Below are 14084 nucleotides of genomic sequence, written 5' to 3'. Positions count from 1 at the left end.
TCTAAGAGCATAAAATATTAATTCCTTTGGCAGATCATCATAGTTGCTTAAATTAGTGGGTAATACACTTATTTTTAATAAAATTGTAATTGTTTTAGATCAGATATTGTAGTGCAATACTAAATAAATTTAATGTGATCATATGTGCAGACAGAAGAGAGAATTACTGATTTTTCTGTTGGAGCAATTTTATTATTTTACCTTTACCATTTCCTTGAGCAATTGTTTAGAAATTGCAGTTAGATTTAGGCTTCAGTTGTACCAAGAGGAAATCGCAGTTTTCATCTGTTAGGTCAGGAGTCTGCAACCTTAGCTTTGTGGCTCACTTAATTTACTAAATGATATGCCATTGGACTTACTGGTGTGCTTCTGATCATTTCCCTGCTTCATAGCCTGGGATTAAGGTCACAAACTGATGGATGGATCTATTTTAGGATTTTTTGTTGCAGTGCAGAATTTGTGATGCAATAGAGCTTACCTCATCTTCAAGCAGCAAATCAGCCCCAGACATCACACTGCCACCACCCTGTTGTTAGGATATTTTCTCATAATGCTTCAAGTTTAAAAGAGATGAAAATGCATCAGAAAGCTGTTAAAAAGTTCCACTATTGTCTCCCATTTAAATGTCTTTATAAAGCACAGACCGATGTATACAATATATAATTATCATAAGCTGATGGAGTCTAGATCATCATCATGTTATTAGAACAGATGCAAGATTTTTTTGGCCTTTAGGCAACTATAGAGGTAATTTTTGCAGAGTTTTTGTCTTATTTTTGAATCATGAACCCTGACCTCAACTGACAGGCGTCCTGCAGAGCTTTAAATTTTTTTTTTGGTTTCTTGGTGACCTCCTGGCTCCGATGCTGTATTGCAAAATGTTTTTGTTTTTTTAGGATGCTTCTTTAATCTTCAGATCTGATTGATAATTTAAGGCTGTTGAAATTGGACCACAATATGTGGGTAATTACACTTAATTTATTATGAACAAAGGGGCTCAAAGGCTTTTTCACATAGGTGAAAAACACCTCACATTGATGTATATTATTATTATTATTATTGATTTTGTGACTATCATCATCATCATCATCATCATTTTTGGGCTGCATGCACAATGCATTTAACCAGAAGTTGAGCCTAGATGGCCCATCTGTAATCTGTGCAATGCAACAGTGCCATCTATGGAGCTGCAGCCTCGTCTCCGCTCATCCTGCATGCATCACGTTTCAGCCTGTGTGTGTCCAGACGCCTGTGGACGCGCCTGTCATCTGGAGGAAACTCCTCCCCGCAGACAGCGCGTCCTGTCGCCTTTCCAGCGCAATGGTCTCCTGGATCATCTCTAGACTTGTGGTGTAAGTCGTTTATTTTTCATCTCTTTCCGTGTTTGCTTTCCGTGTAATGGGACGGACATGGAACCGGGGGTTGGAGCGGATCTGAGCCTCTGTGCGCGGTGCAGAAGGAGCGCGCTCCGCAGAGCCCCCGCAATCTCATCTAACAGGCCAATTTAATCAGAATCAGACGTGAATGTGTGACCAGATCAGGTGACGGAGGATTAATTTTTCACTGACCAGGGTGTTTTATGTAGGACTGCAGTTTGGACCCTGAGCAGGAAGCTGAGCCAGGCCTGCAGACCTGTTCTATTTCTGAGGCAGCGCTCAGCAGCCAGATCTCTTTGTGTTTATCAGGCAGAATTTTAAAAACAGACCAACATGTTCAAGCAGCCGAGTTATAAATTGAAAAGCAGCCAATGAGTCCCATCATCCAGAGATGACAAGAGCCTAAATGTCACTTGTGTATCTGATCATTATTGGTAATCAGTCCTTCAGTGTTTCTGTCCCAGATTGGAAGCAGCATAAAAAGGGATGGTTCAGCCTTCTCAGATTACATTGCAAAAATTAAAAATGTCTGTGCACTTTGGCTAATATTTTCCTTCAATACAGGTCTAATGCAAAAGTAAAACGACAGTAAAGTGTGGTTATGATATCAACAGCTGGGACACCAAGCTTAGAACAGTCCAGAAATTAAATTTAGAATATAAGATCGCATTACAAGCTGGAGCTCCTCAGCTCTGGCTGTTAATCAGTGCATGTCCCATCTCCAACTGTGAGGAGCAGATATTCTGGCTGTCCTTGTCTTGTTGAACTCTGTTAGTTAGCTGAGCATGCAAGCAGCACTGTTGTAATGTGATGTGGGTCAGTAATATGATCTTGTCTCTGTTTATGTGGCTGCAACTGCCCTCTCTGAGCATGCACCCTTCATGGACAGGTGTCTGTGTAAATTTATATAAATCTAAGGAAAAATACAACACATAGGATCCATTTTTATCCTTTTGCCCAGTGTGTAAGTTGTAATGTACAGAAAAATCCAAATGGCAAAATGGGACTCAGCTTTGAATGAGTAAGCTATATTAAAAAAGTTGTTCATTATCTGATATTTGACTCAGCAAGAAGCCAGAAATCGGTTTCTCACATCAATGTGACTCTGCAGGTGTTGGTTTCTGTACTGTCCATCTCTGCATTCAGGGAAATCATGCAAGCAACGCTGATGAGATATTATAAAAATTTTGACATTCTTAGAGAAATTAATTTAAGAATAATATTTATCAATCATGGATGGTTTGTTTTTAACATGAGGGTTAACATGACAGTTATCCAGATTACAATGTTTCCTCACATTAAAAAATAAGATTTAAAAAAATCAAAATAAGGAATTTATTTTGGCTCAGAACCCAAACTATTTTCCCCAGATTTATTGTTGTTGTAAGTTTGTAATTTTAATTCATACAAGGGTTATATTTACTGTTTATTACAGCTAATATGTCCTGATTTTCATATATAATTCCCCTTTCTTTCCCTTTAGACTTGTTTTTGGAACGCTTTATCCGGCGTACTCTTCATATAAGGCTGTGAAGACAAAAGATGTGAAAGAATATGTAAGTACAAATTAAGAAAAAAAATCAAGGTAAATTTTCCACATTTGCTCTTTGTGGCTAAATTGACTTTTTCTTTTGTTATTTTTAGGTGAAATGGATGATGTACTGGATAATATTTGCCCTTTTTACTACAGTGGAGGTGTTTACAGATTTGTTTCTATGTTGGTAAGTTGGCTTACATGTAGATGAAATCAGATCTTTACATGAACATTATACAAATAAAGCTTATTTTTTAGCTACATAAAATGCAACTTCTGTCTAAAATGTAATATAGGACTGAGATCAGGCTTTTATGGTGACCTCTCCAAAACATCTTATCTGTTGTCCAACTCTATAACTCTTTTTGTGATGCTCCTGTGCTTACTATATTTTTTAAATATCAATTTCTATTCAAGTCTTTTGATCTTTTTTTATGATGCACCACTTTTTGTGTCGTGTACCAGTTCCTCCTTCAGAAAAAAACTCTCACAACATAATATAGCTACTGCCTTACTTCAGAGTTAGAATCATGTTTTCAGAAATTACAAGATTCACCCTTTTTCCTCCTAATTGTAACAATGGGCGACTAGAAATGCCTCCAAAAATAACATTTACTTTGGGAAAAGGGCTTCTTCTTTGCTGATTGACCTTTTAGCCCACTTTCTTACCTGCTTCAGTTAGCATCTTCTCAGAGTATTTTGTTTTTGTTTGGGGCTTAAATGACACACTTCATTCTCTGGATTAAAAAAGAGGAAGTGCTAGAAATATTTATGGTGTTTTTTCTCACAAATTAGTTTTAGCACATTCAAGCATCTAATAATGCCTAAGGTTAAACTTGACTTTTACTAAGATGTTCCTATATGTTTAGTTCAAATGTTTTGAATCATCACATCATTGTTAAATTTGAAAAGGTACAAATCATAATGCAACTCTTTAAGGAAGTAATTAAAGTAATCCAGAGCAAATAACAGTGATTATCTATTAAATGTAAACCTCACTGATTTGACTGCATTATGCACAGATCATTACGTTACGTAAAAAAAAAGTTTTTGATTTCTGTTTGAACGTGTTTTGCTGTGTCTGTTCTTGCAGGCTTCCTTTCTACTATGAACTGAAGATAGCCTTTGTGGTGTGGCTGCTGTCCCCTTACACTAAGGGCTCCAGCGTGCTGTACAGGAAGTTTGTTCATCCCACGCTTTCCTCAAAAGAAAAGGTGAAATCCATTTCCTCTGTGTTATCCTGCTTTGTTTTCTGCTGGTTGAGAGAGTTTTAGTGGAGGAACACGTCCAGCCTATGAGCTGGAAGGTTATGTGACTAACAGAGTTTGAGCTTCACAACTGTCTGTAGAGGGAAAACAAAGGTGCCTTTGTGTTAAATTTTCCCCTACATCTTAGATTTATTATGATAGCGTGAGAGGACATGTTATGCAGTTTTTTTCCATTTCTGTTGCCCTTTTTTGTTCTTAAGGTAACTAAGAAAGTAAGTAAACAAGTTTTCTCAGGATGTAAATCACAAGGTTAAAGGTATAGAGGAGGATGTTTTTTTTCCGGTTGGATCATCTAAATAAGTTATCCTCCTAATTTTCAATCGTTCTGCTCATCTCCATTTTCACTTACCCGTTGTCAGTCTGATATAGTAGAAAAATTGCAAATCTTTTGGAAAGTAAGCTTGTATGAGTGATGCAAACAGCAACGTTTAAACGGAGTGTGCACGAGGGGAAATGGGCCTGTGCACGCTCTCCCACATGCTTAATAGCCATTCCCTCTCGGGAACGAGTACAGGGTTGTGCAGGTGCATTTTTCTTTTAAGTGGAGAAGGCAGGTCTTTTCAAAAATTTGCGACAATCCTCTATACCTTTAAAGAGTAGCAACAGACTGCTGAGTGACGAAGGAAGCTGCATTCTGATAATGAAGGAAAAGTTGATTGATTCCTTTTATTTTCAGGACATTGATGAGTACATCTGCCAAGCAAAGGACAAAAGTTATGACACACTGGTGCATTTTGGGAGGAAAGGGCTGAATGTTGCAGCGACAGCAGCAGTCATGGCTGCTGCAAAGGTAAAAGAGACAATTCAGACATATGATCACAGTGTCAGCTAAAACAAAAACATGCTGTTTTCTGATGGCTTTAAATTTTCCAATTCTGATATTTCTATATGTTTATGAATTAAAAACTACTGGAATAAATAGAAAGCATGATGTCTCTGATTTAGGGTCAAGGCGTCCTGTCAGACAGATTACGGAGTTTCAGCATGCAGGATCTGTCGTCCTACCAGTCTGACCCGGCACAGACCGGACCCAGCGCCGCCCAGCCCACAGCAGCTCAGCACCGAACCAGACCCATCATCCGCAGCAAGTCAGAGAGCTACAAAGGTGAGATTCACCTGCTGCTGTCTTAGTTAGAGGATTACAAAACAATGTGAATATCCAGAATTACTTTCATACATTTTTTACCTCTTGAACTTTTTTTGAACCAATTTTGAGGTAATAACCAGAACCTGTCGTGCATTTAGTAGGGGTTTTATGTGTTACATCAAAACAGGGGGGTTTACAGAATAACGTGAGGCAGAAAGACAAGTTCAGAAGTTTTGTGTGTGTCTTTGTTTAGAATAGTAACAAAACCATATTCAATACACAGCCTACAGCTAAATACAATGGATCTTCCCCTCGGTAGTAATAGGTCCTTTTAGCTGCAGAGGAACACTAAACCCTCCGTACATTTTCCTAAATCTCTTAGGAGTACATAATTTTTCTTGACAAACAAATTCATTTTAATGTTTCGAACCATTTCTTTCTTTAAAGCGAGTCTCTGTGGCTCCAAAGATTCTTTACAGGAAAGTTTTTCTGTCAGGGAGTAATTTTTTAAGCGAATGAACATCTATTTAATAATGGTGTAGGATGGTGGTTAAAACATTCCATAAAGCTTATGATTGATAAAAATTATGAAATAGAGAAATAAGGTCATATATTTTGAAAATAAATTATTGATAGAAATCAAACGAATAGTTCAGTTCAGATCTTTTTTATTTAGTAGTGTATAAACTTGGACAGTAATTTAGGAGTTAAAGTTTCTTTTTCCTTTTCTGTCTTACTGCATAAGGTAAGCAAAAAGCTTTTATAATAGGACTATGCACCTAAGAATACAGCCAGTATGAGTGAACTTTTATGATGCGTTTGAACGAAGAACAGAAGAAACTGAATAATAAGATCTTTGTTGTGTTTCTTTGTGCAACAATAAATTGCTTTCTGTCTCCTTATGTTTGGAGGATGGCACTGCTTTATTATCTGAGCTTTTAAACCTCCAGCAAACAGAGAAACAAGTTACTGCTTTATGGCAGTAACCTGATCCGGGAGACCAGAGAAGTGTTTCATCTGCTCATCCTTCCACCAACGTCTGTTTTTCCACGGTGCAGATTTTGACATGAATGAGTATGAGGTGCTGGGGTTGGAGCAGTTGGATCCTGCAGATTTTCTGCCCCAAACTAAGCCGACCTCCGAGCCTGTGCCCACACCCGTTACACCATCTGTGACGACCCAGTCAAGCCCACTCTCCACACCCACTCCACCTGCTACTCCTGCAGCTCAGGAGCAGTTTGAGGAGGGGCTGGGGAAGGAGGTGCAGGCCACGCCGAGCTCCCCGCAGCTCAGGATGAGTAAAAGGAAAGCTCCGGAGGTACGCAGCCCGGTGAGCGTTGCTGCTCAGCTGCTGCCTGTTGAGAGTGTTTGTTCTTTAAATAGACTAACTTCTACAGCTGCATCGTCACAAGAATCATTTTGGTTCTGAGGATTTCTACAGGGATGGACTAACCCCTTTGGAAGTTGCACTGATTTAACTCATCACTTGCATTTTGGAGAATGTGGTGTGACAAAAATATGCATTTAAGAACTGAAAGTCTTTCTCAGTAAATAGACTCAGATTTAAACACACTTTCTCATGGTGTATGATTTATTGCAAAGAATTGCTGTATCCATCCATCCATTTTCTGACACACTTAATCCCAAGCAGGGTCACAAGGGGTGCTGGTGCCTATGTCCAGCTGTCTACAGCTGTATACGGGCAAGAGGCAGGGTACACCCTGGACAGGTCGCCAGTCCATCACAGGGACAAACAACCATTCACGCACACACTCACACCTAAGGAGAATTTAGAGAAGCCAATTAATTTAACAATCATGTTTTTTTTGGACTGTGGGAGAAAGCCGGAGTACCCTGAGAAAACCCTTACATGCTGAGGGAGAACATGCAAACTCTATGCAGAAAGACCTGGGCCGGAATTCGAACCCACAATCTTCTTGCTGCAAGGCAGCAGTGCTACCCACTGTGTCACATATGAAAATTCAGTGGTGTCAATGCAAATGGCCTCAAATTTGACCAGGTTGCTGAGCAGTCCGAGTTGCTGTATCAAAAAAAAATAATAATTATAAAAAAATAAAAAAACAAGAATAAAGTACATTATTGTCCCTACTATCTGTACTAAATATACATGATTGATCACTCACTGGGATTAACTTTACAGCAGATGTTTGCTTAACCAATCCACACAGACAACCAAATTAGTACAAAATATTCTACAAATTAAGTTTTGTGTGAAAAAGTGGAACGACACAGAGAGATATTGTACAGACTTAATCAATTTAATTTATTAACTTTGTTTATCACCCTTATTCTCTTAATCATTTGTTGGGAATTGGTACAACATGAATATATTTAACTGAAATAGTTTGTTCTTTCTGGAGAAAATAACGAATAAACTGCTCAGGAAGGACTTCGACCTATTTTCCCACGCAATGCCTCTGATCTACTGTTCTTTCTATAAACCTTTAGCTAGATTCAAGTCTGGGTGAGACTGGAAAATCCTAAAAGCTTTCTTTTCTTTCTTAAGTCAGTTATACAAAGTCTGCTGGTACCATATGCTATACAACAGCCCTTCATTATCATGTTCTCCCTTCTCTCAAATGTGTACGATATAATCCACAGTTTAGCTTTGTTTTTATTTTACCAGACGATACTTTCTATATCATCTGCTTGTTTAAATGGTCCACAGCAGACATCAAAAGAACTCCAGCTTGACTTTTCTTCAGCAGTGGAGTCTTGTGGAAGTATCATGATGTCTGAGCAGTAAATAATTGTGCCTGCTGATTCTAGGTGCTTCTGAAAAAATTAATTACAGTTTCTTGGCTCTTTGAATTCTCTTCGGATTATTTTTTCTACACTTTTGTTTAATAAATTGTGATAGAAACCTGATTTTAGCAGAATTAAGATCAAATCGGGTTCTCTTTGGCTCAGCATTAGGGCTCGCTAGACCATTTAAACATGTATAAATCCAGCTGTAACCGATGGTGTCATCTATCACAATAATAAGACTGTGGCTCTAGAGTGAGCTCCATGCTGTTTCTGATCATGCTAATGTGAAACCCATTTAGAAATGGATTTACTGAGAAAAACATTCTTGTGTTCAACATAATTTCCCCCACTGTGTTAAAGGCAAGTGCATTAAATGATTAAGTGCCTGCCAGTCTGTTTTAACCAACTAAATAATATATCTCATGCTTTGTTGAACAGAGAGACAAGTATTGATGATATTGAGGCTGTTGCTTAAGTGACAATGTCAGAGGCTGGTCTTTTATTCATTATTATTAATTAAGGTTAAACTAAAATAACTAATAATGTTCATAAAAATGCATTCCATATTTTCACTCAAAAATAATGTGGAATTTCCAGTACTATTTTAAATAATTGTAAGATTTCTTTGTTTAGATAATTATAATTTTGTGTATTTGATGTCCTTTTGTTTCAACGGTAATCTAAAGAAATAATACGTCATAAAACAGAAATAGTATTTAAACATTGTAGTAGTTGATTGATTTACTTAACGATATATATTTTTTAACTACCCACCCCGTTTCAAAATGTGAATTAGCTTACTAATATTTTAAATTCAGTCTTGTCTCTTATTTTGCTTTAATAATAAAAGTAAAAACAACCCTAGCAGCAGCATTTTAGATGCGTCTGTATCTGATCAGGCTCTATCTGCCTCTTTGCTTCCAGCCTCCTCTTAGAGTCCTGAGGCCTCTCACAAGATCCAGGAGTTCTCTTCCTTCAAACAATGAAGCCATGTGAAGCCGCCCTCCTCCAGCTGCCTTTGCTGCAAACAAGTAAAAAGTGAAAATACTGAATGGCAAGAAGCTCTACGACTGAAGCAGCCCTGCTTTGGAACGGCGTATTACCAAAGTGACCTAAGAAGATCCCTAATTTACAGCATATTCCCTAGTGGTTCATAATGTTAAGAAAAAACAGGTTTTGGTCAGATAGACACTTTGCATTTAAATATGTATTTATGTACAGTATGTGTACTTTATCTCATGCTTTGGTTGTTTTTTTATATATCAGAGGTTGCCACATGTGTGTTCCTCATCATTGGTCTTAGTGTTTATGAAGCAGCATGTACTTTAGAGAAGATCATCACTGCGCCAGAGAAGGATCCGTGCACTGAAAGGAGAGCTGAGGCTGTGCTTTTTGTTTTGATTATTTTGTGATTCACAAAATTAACAGTCGACACTTTCTTCGTCCACATTTACCTCTCTCTCTTTCTCTGTTGGCCTTAAATGAAGCGGACACCCAAAATGACTTGCACTATGTTCTTCATTTACATCACTGCCCTCCAACAAAGCAGTGGCTATGTTTTAATGGAACGCCTAATTTTATAAGGGTTTATTTCTGCCTGTAAGGTCATGAGCGGATGTCACAAATGCATCACTACAATCAGACTTCATATTTTAAAAAATCCTTTAGAAACTTAAGGTTAAAAATTGCTAAATGATGCTAATTCTTTTATTTTCAGCATTTTGAAACCAATGTTAGCTGAGCAGCTGCCCGTGCTTTCGTTGTTCCTCCTGAGGGCCGGTAGTGACAACAACAGCTCACACTGATGTCTTTTTCTTGAACGTTATTCACTGAGCCTGAACCTGGTTTTCACTGTGTTGATGTGCAGTAATTGTACATGGTTGCATCTTTTATCTCTTACAGTGGTTACAGTAAAAAAAGACAACAAAAAAAGCTTCTCAGGTACAACTGTTCTGTTTACATGCATTCACTCTGATATTGTAGATATACTTATTATGCACATTTTAGTGTTTTTTTCAGTGGATTGAATAGTGGAAAAGAGACAGGTTGTTTCTAATTATGTATCAGTGCTGTCAGTGTTAGTGTTGGAGGTGATTTCCATACATTAAAGCTTCCTGCATGATCTTAATTTCTATGGACGATTTTATGTGAAGCTGCTCTCGTTTAGTTTCTGTTTAGATACATTCAATAAGGTTTTTTTTGGTTGTATTAGAGAGAATTTTCCTTCCTCTGACATTTAGAGTCATGTGAATAAATAAGAACACCCTGAAAAGTGTTAAAAAGAAGTCACACGCTACCCATTATTAGCTGGTTTTATCCCCCTTTGGATTAAATTACCTTGTTTTCATTTATTTCTAACATCAGTTGGAAAAAAAATCCCCTTCAGCTGTGAGACGTTTTAGGGATCTCCTCTTGCATCTTGATCCTGTTTTAGATAATCTCACTGAAATCAGGATCTGGGCTTTGACTGGGTCCAGGAGTTTCAATTTCCTAGCTTTCCTTAAGTTCTTTGTGAAATTTTCTTTTTAATCATTTCATATAACCGGCTCCAAAGAGGGTCTTATATCTGAAACATGGTTCAGTTCATGGCCCATTACATAATGGTGAGCTGGAGTACACCATCCAAAATGTCACTGCCACACCCAGAATTCCTAGCTCAGATGAGTTTGTGGTTCTTCCTGGAAGGCTGCTTTTGGTTTACCTCCAAAAAGTTCTCTCTTTCCTCTCTATGTCCAAGTAGTTTATATTTAGACTCCTTTTTCCAGAGAACATCACTCCAGAAGTCCTGTTCTTTGTCTACATTCTCTCTGCCAAACATTGGCGTGGCCTCTGTGCTTTTTTATTAGAGAGCAAAGGTTTCTTCTCTGCAAACATTTCCTTACAAAGATGCACTTTCATATAAATGGTAACGAGCACCTGCTGTAGGTCCTGTGAGGATTTTTCAAGACATCTTAGGCTGCTCTAAGTGGACTCTGCTTGGTTACTAAGACCTGAACATGTAGCGTTTTTAGGCTTTCGTCCACTTGTCCGTTTTCCAGAGAGTGGGGTGGGTGATTTGATCAATTTAAGACATCCTACTCCCTTACTGGATGCATTAAGTGCTATTCTTCTTTGAGAAGGCCTGACAGTTCTTTGTTTTTTTATTATGGAGATCATTCTTTCTTCAGCAGACAGGAACACCTTATTAAAGATCTGAGGTTCAAAGATAGTAAACTTTCAATCTATCATTTACGATTTATTTTGTATTTATTCAACATTTGTAAAACAGTTAATCAAATATGTAGATGTACAGAAATGTTAGCAGGGTGTTTGATGTTATTCACATGACTGTAAACCAACCCCAGTCCTTCAATTTTTTTCTGGCAGGCCAGAATATATATATATTTTTTAGTTTCTAATAGCGTGTGGCTAAAACATAAAGCAGAGGTGTGAAGAAATGTTGGTTTATGACTTCAAACTTCACAAAAATCAACTATAATAAAAAAAATATAGATGAAGACTTAAAGTTTCATGTTTTCTGTCTCCTTTTCTATAAAGAAAAAAAATTCTCTTTACATTTAGTTTATTTATGACAACAATACAGATGTTTGACTTTGTTACATGTTATTCAGCATCAGTAGATTAGTCAGAGGTTGACACGGTCGTGGTACTTCAGATATGGATCATTAAGGAACCAGTTTCTTCTTTTCCAGAAAGACGTGGTCATTTTATCCAAGAGTTTGCTCTGAGTCTTGTTACAGAAAACCATTTCCCTCAGACGCTTTCGTCTGGCAGGCAGCTTCTTCCACAGCTTTTTCTTGTATCCAGCCTGTTCAGAGAGCAAACACTCTTCGTTAGATGTAAATAAAACAGAAACCAGAGATTCTGAAAGGTAATAAAAAAAAAAAAAAAGGCACACCTTCCGCCTGATCCAAAGGCCACAGTGCAACCGCATAAAACGGTCGGTCACCGCTTTTACCGTTTTCCTCTTTCCCTTCTTCACGCTGAAATAGGTCAGGTTTCTACAGGGCTGCCAGGTCAGGCTGGGAACCAGAGCAGCAACCCTGAAACAGACAAAAACAGCTCTGATATGTAAGTGATTAAATAAATAAGTAAAATCTTAATTTAAATGCAGATTACAACTTTGTTTTAAGAAATAAAGAGGCTCCTCTGGGATGTGGAGGAAAAAAAGGAGACAAGCAGAAGAATGCAGCTGCAGATTTACGGGCCCATCCAGCTTCAAACTTCACACCGAACGCAGCAGGAGCAGCAAAAACGCGTCTGCTACTTCCCTTTTGCTGCTTGTACCAGTTTAGTTCTGACGTGCGGCTGAAACAGCTTTGCTGCTCTGGCTGCGCGGCAGGGCCAAGCTCAATTCATGGTAGTGGCTGCGTTGCGGCAGTTCCGGTGGCTCGTTGACTCATTGTGACATGACGCAGCTTTAGTACGGCGTATCACTGGCCGCAGCCAATAAATTATTTTCATTATTATCATTTTGTTTATTTACTTTTTTGTTGTATTTTTCTTGACGTTTTTCGGCAAATTACTTATTTATAGTACCCCTAAGATTGTTTTTTGTTTTTTTATATCGTGATGTTATTGCTTAATAACCTGCATAAAAACTTTTATAATGTCACATTTACTTGATGGAACGAAGTAGTTTATCTGCCAATAAGTGGCCTCTGCCCGCAGCGGCCGCCATCAGCCACTACGCAGCCACTCCGGTGGCGGGCTTTGTCGACAAGATATGGTCGGTCCAGCTGCTTGCTTAGCAAACGAAAAACAAAACAGCAGAAGATGTTATAAGGTTTGCAAGCAAGAAAGCCCACCTAAAAGAATCAACTGCATATTGATGCCACAGCCTATAATGGCCACTGAAACTGTGCGTCCCCTCCTCCACGTCTTTGCCGCTTTGACCCAAAACCTGCATTCCTAGCTCAAGATGAGCTAACTTCCTGTTCTTATTAGGTGATTCTTAAGTTATTTTTATAAAAATAATGCTTTGTTCTTAAAAGTTAGTTCCTCAGTAGGCACGCAATATTAAGAAAGAGATATGGCTGTTTATAGGGGGCGCAGTTGAGTCAAAATACAATGTCATCAGACAGAGCACTGCACAGGGTGTCAAAGATCATTCATATGCAGTTTGGGGGAAATCTGATCACTTTATTGTGATCCAGAGTCAAATGAATCAGGTTGACGAGCCGCAGATTAAAATATCTAGATGTTAGAAGGCTAAACAGAGTTAGACCAACATGTGATCTGTGTTTTGACCAAGTTTCAAGTTGGTGAGGGCAAAGGGGTCGAATAATGAGTATTTTAAGAACCAGCAACTGTTGTTTCAAACGTGTTTAAGGGCCACACTTGGATTTATGAGCAGAGTCATACTGGTCAGACTGGAAGAGCTTAAGAAGTGTGAAAGGTCGCTCTCACTTGGTGTGTGAATAAAACAGACTTTCAGCTGCTTCAATTTACTGTTGCTTTGATTAACACAACTCACCATTCCATCATTCGGACTATTCTAGGAACTTGTTGTTGGGAGAAATTGGAGCGCCGACACCCACACATCGAGTGCCCAAACTACCAGATGAGAAACACTGCCCACATTTTAGCAGCTTATGCCAGTTATTGCCTCATTACAGGCAGACTTCACTCTCCTGAGTAGGGCTGAAACAATCTGTCTGAGTTAGTTAATCAAGTCATCAAATAATCATTAAAGCCACAAGTGGCATTGTGCGGCCCTCGCAGCTCGCACCGCCTGGTATGTTGCGATCGCTGGAACCAAGCGACCTCCACCTCCATGCTCCTTCCCAGCCTGTGCTCCTGCTCTTCAGCCTATACCTGCTGCTGCTTCTCTTTATCCTCCCCCTCCTTCTTATTCTGCTGCTGCCACTGTTTCTCCTCCACCTGCAGCCTCTCCTCCTCTTACTCATCCTCCTGCTAATGCAGCTTCTCCTCATCATCCTCCTGCCGCTGCTTATCTTGCTGCGTCTCCTTCTCCTCCTCCTGCTGTTGCTCTTGCTGCATCTCCTTCTCCTCATCCTGCTGCTGCTCTTGCTGCATCTCCTTCTCCT

The 14084-nt window shown here is 38.8% G+C and overlaps 2 protein-coding genes across 3 annotated transcripts; one reads left to right on the top strand and one right to left on the bottom strand.

Annotated features, from left to right (window-relative positions):
* Positions 1-1201: 1201 nt before the first annotated feature.
* reep1 (receptor accessory protein 1) lies at positions 1202-11539 on the top strand. 2 transcript variants are annotated; one of them, XM_038267388.1, is made up of 8 exons: positions 1202-1352; positions 2860-2932; positions 3021-3097; positions 4004-4124; positions 4855-4968; positions 5124-5283; positions 6324-6583; positions 8959-11539. In XM_038267388.1, the coding sequence occupies exons 1-8, from the start codon at positions 1321-1323 to the stop codon at positions 9028-9030; spliced, it is 909 nt and encodes a 302-aa protein (XP_038123316.1). In that variant the 5' UTR covers positions 1202-1320; the 3' UTR covers positions 9031-11539. The 2 variants fall into 2 exon arrangements, with proteins under 2 accessions (XP_038123316.1, XP_038123315.1); XM_038267387.1 differs by having other exon boundaries at positions 6324-6595.
* Positions 11540-11579: 40 nt separating this feature from the next.
* mrpl35 (mitochondrial ribosomal protein L35) lies at positions 11580-12132 on the bottom strand (the record flags this gene model as incomplete). Its single annotated transcript, XM_038267389.1, has 2 exons — positions 11580-11842; positions 11933-12132. Coding segments are annotated over 2 exons (383 nt in total), but the record flags the coding sequence as incomplete, so codon positions are not given.
* Positions 12133-14084: the final 1952 nt, after the last annotated feature.

Source organism: Cyprinodon tularosa, unplaced genomic scaffold (assembly GCF_016077235.1).
Source record: "Cyprinodon tularosa strain WSP-4 unplaced genomic scaffold, ASM1607723v1 ctg671, whole genome shotgun sequence".
NCBI classification, from domain to species: Eukaryota; Metazoa; Chordata; class Actinopteri; order Cyprinodontiformes; family Cyprinodontidae; genus Cyprinodon; species Cyprinodon tularosa.
The sequence above is the reverse complement of the archived record's forward strand: the minus strand, read 5'-3'. Positions and strand labels throughout refer to the sequence as shown.

Excerpts from the sequence above, each read along its gene's own strand:
- reep1 (XM_038267387.1), top strand. The coding sequence starts at position 1,321 with ATGGTCTCCTGGATCATCTCTAGACTTGTGGT. Across the intron at positions 2,933-3,020 it reads CAAAAGATGTGAAAGAATAT|GTGAAATGGATGATGTACTG; the intron begins GTAAGTACAAAT and ends TGTTATTTTTAG. Across the intron at positions 3,098-4,003 it reads ACAGATTTGTTTCTATGTTG|GCTTCCTTTCTACTATGAAC; the intron begins GTAAGTTGGCTT and ends CTGTTCTTGCAG.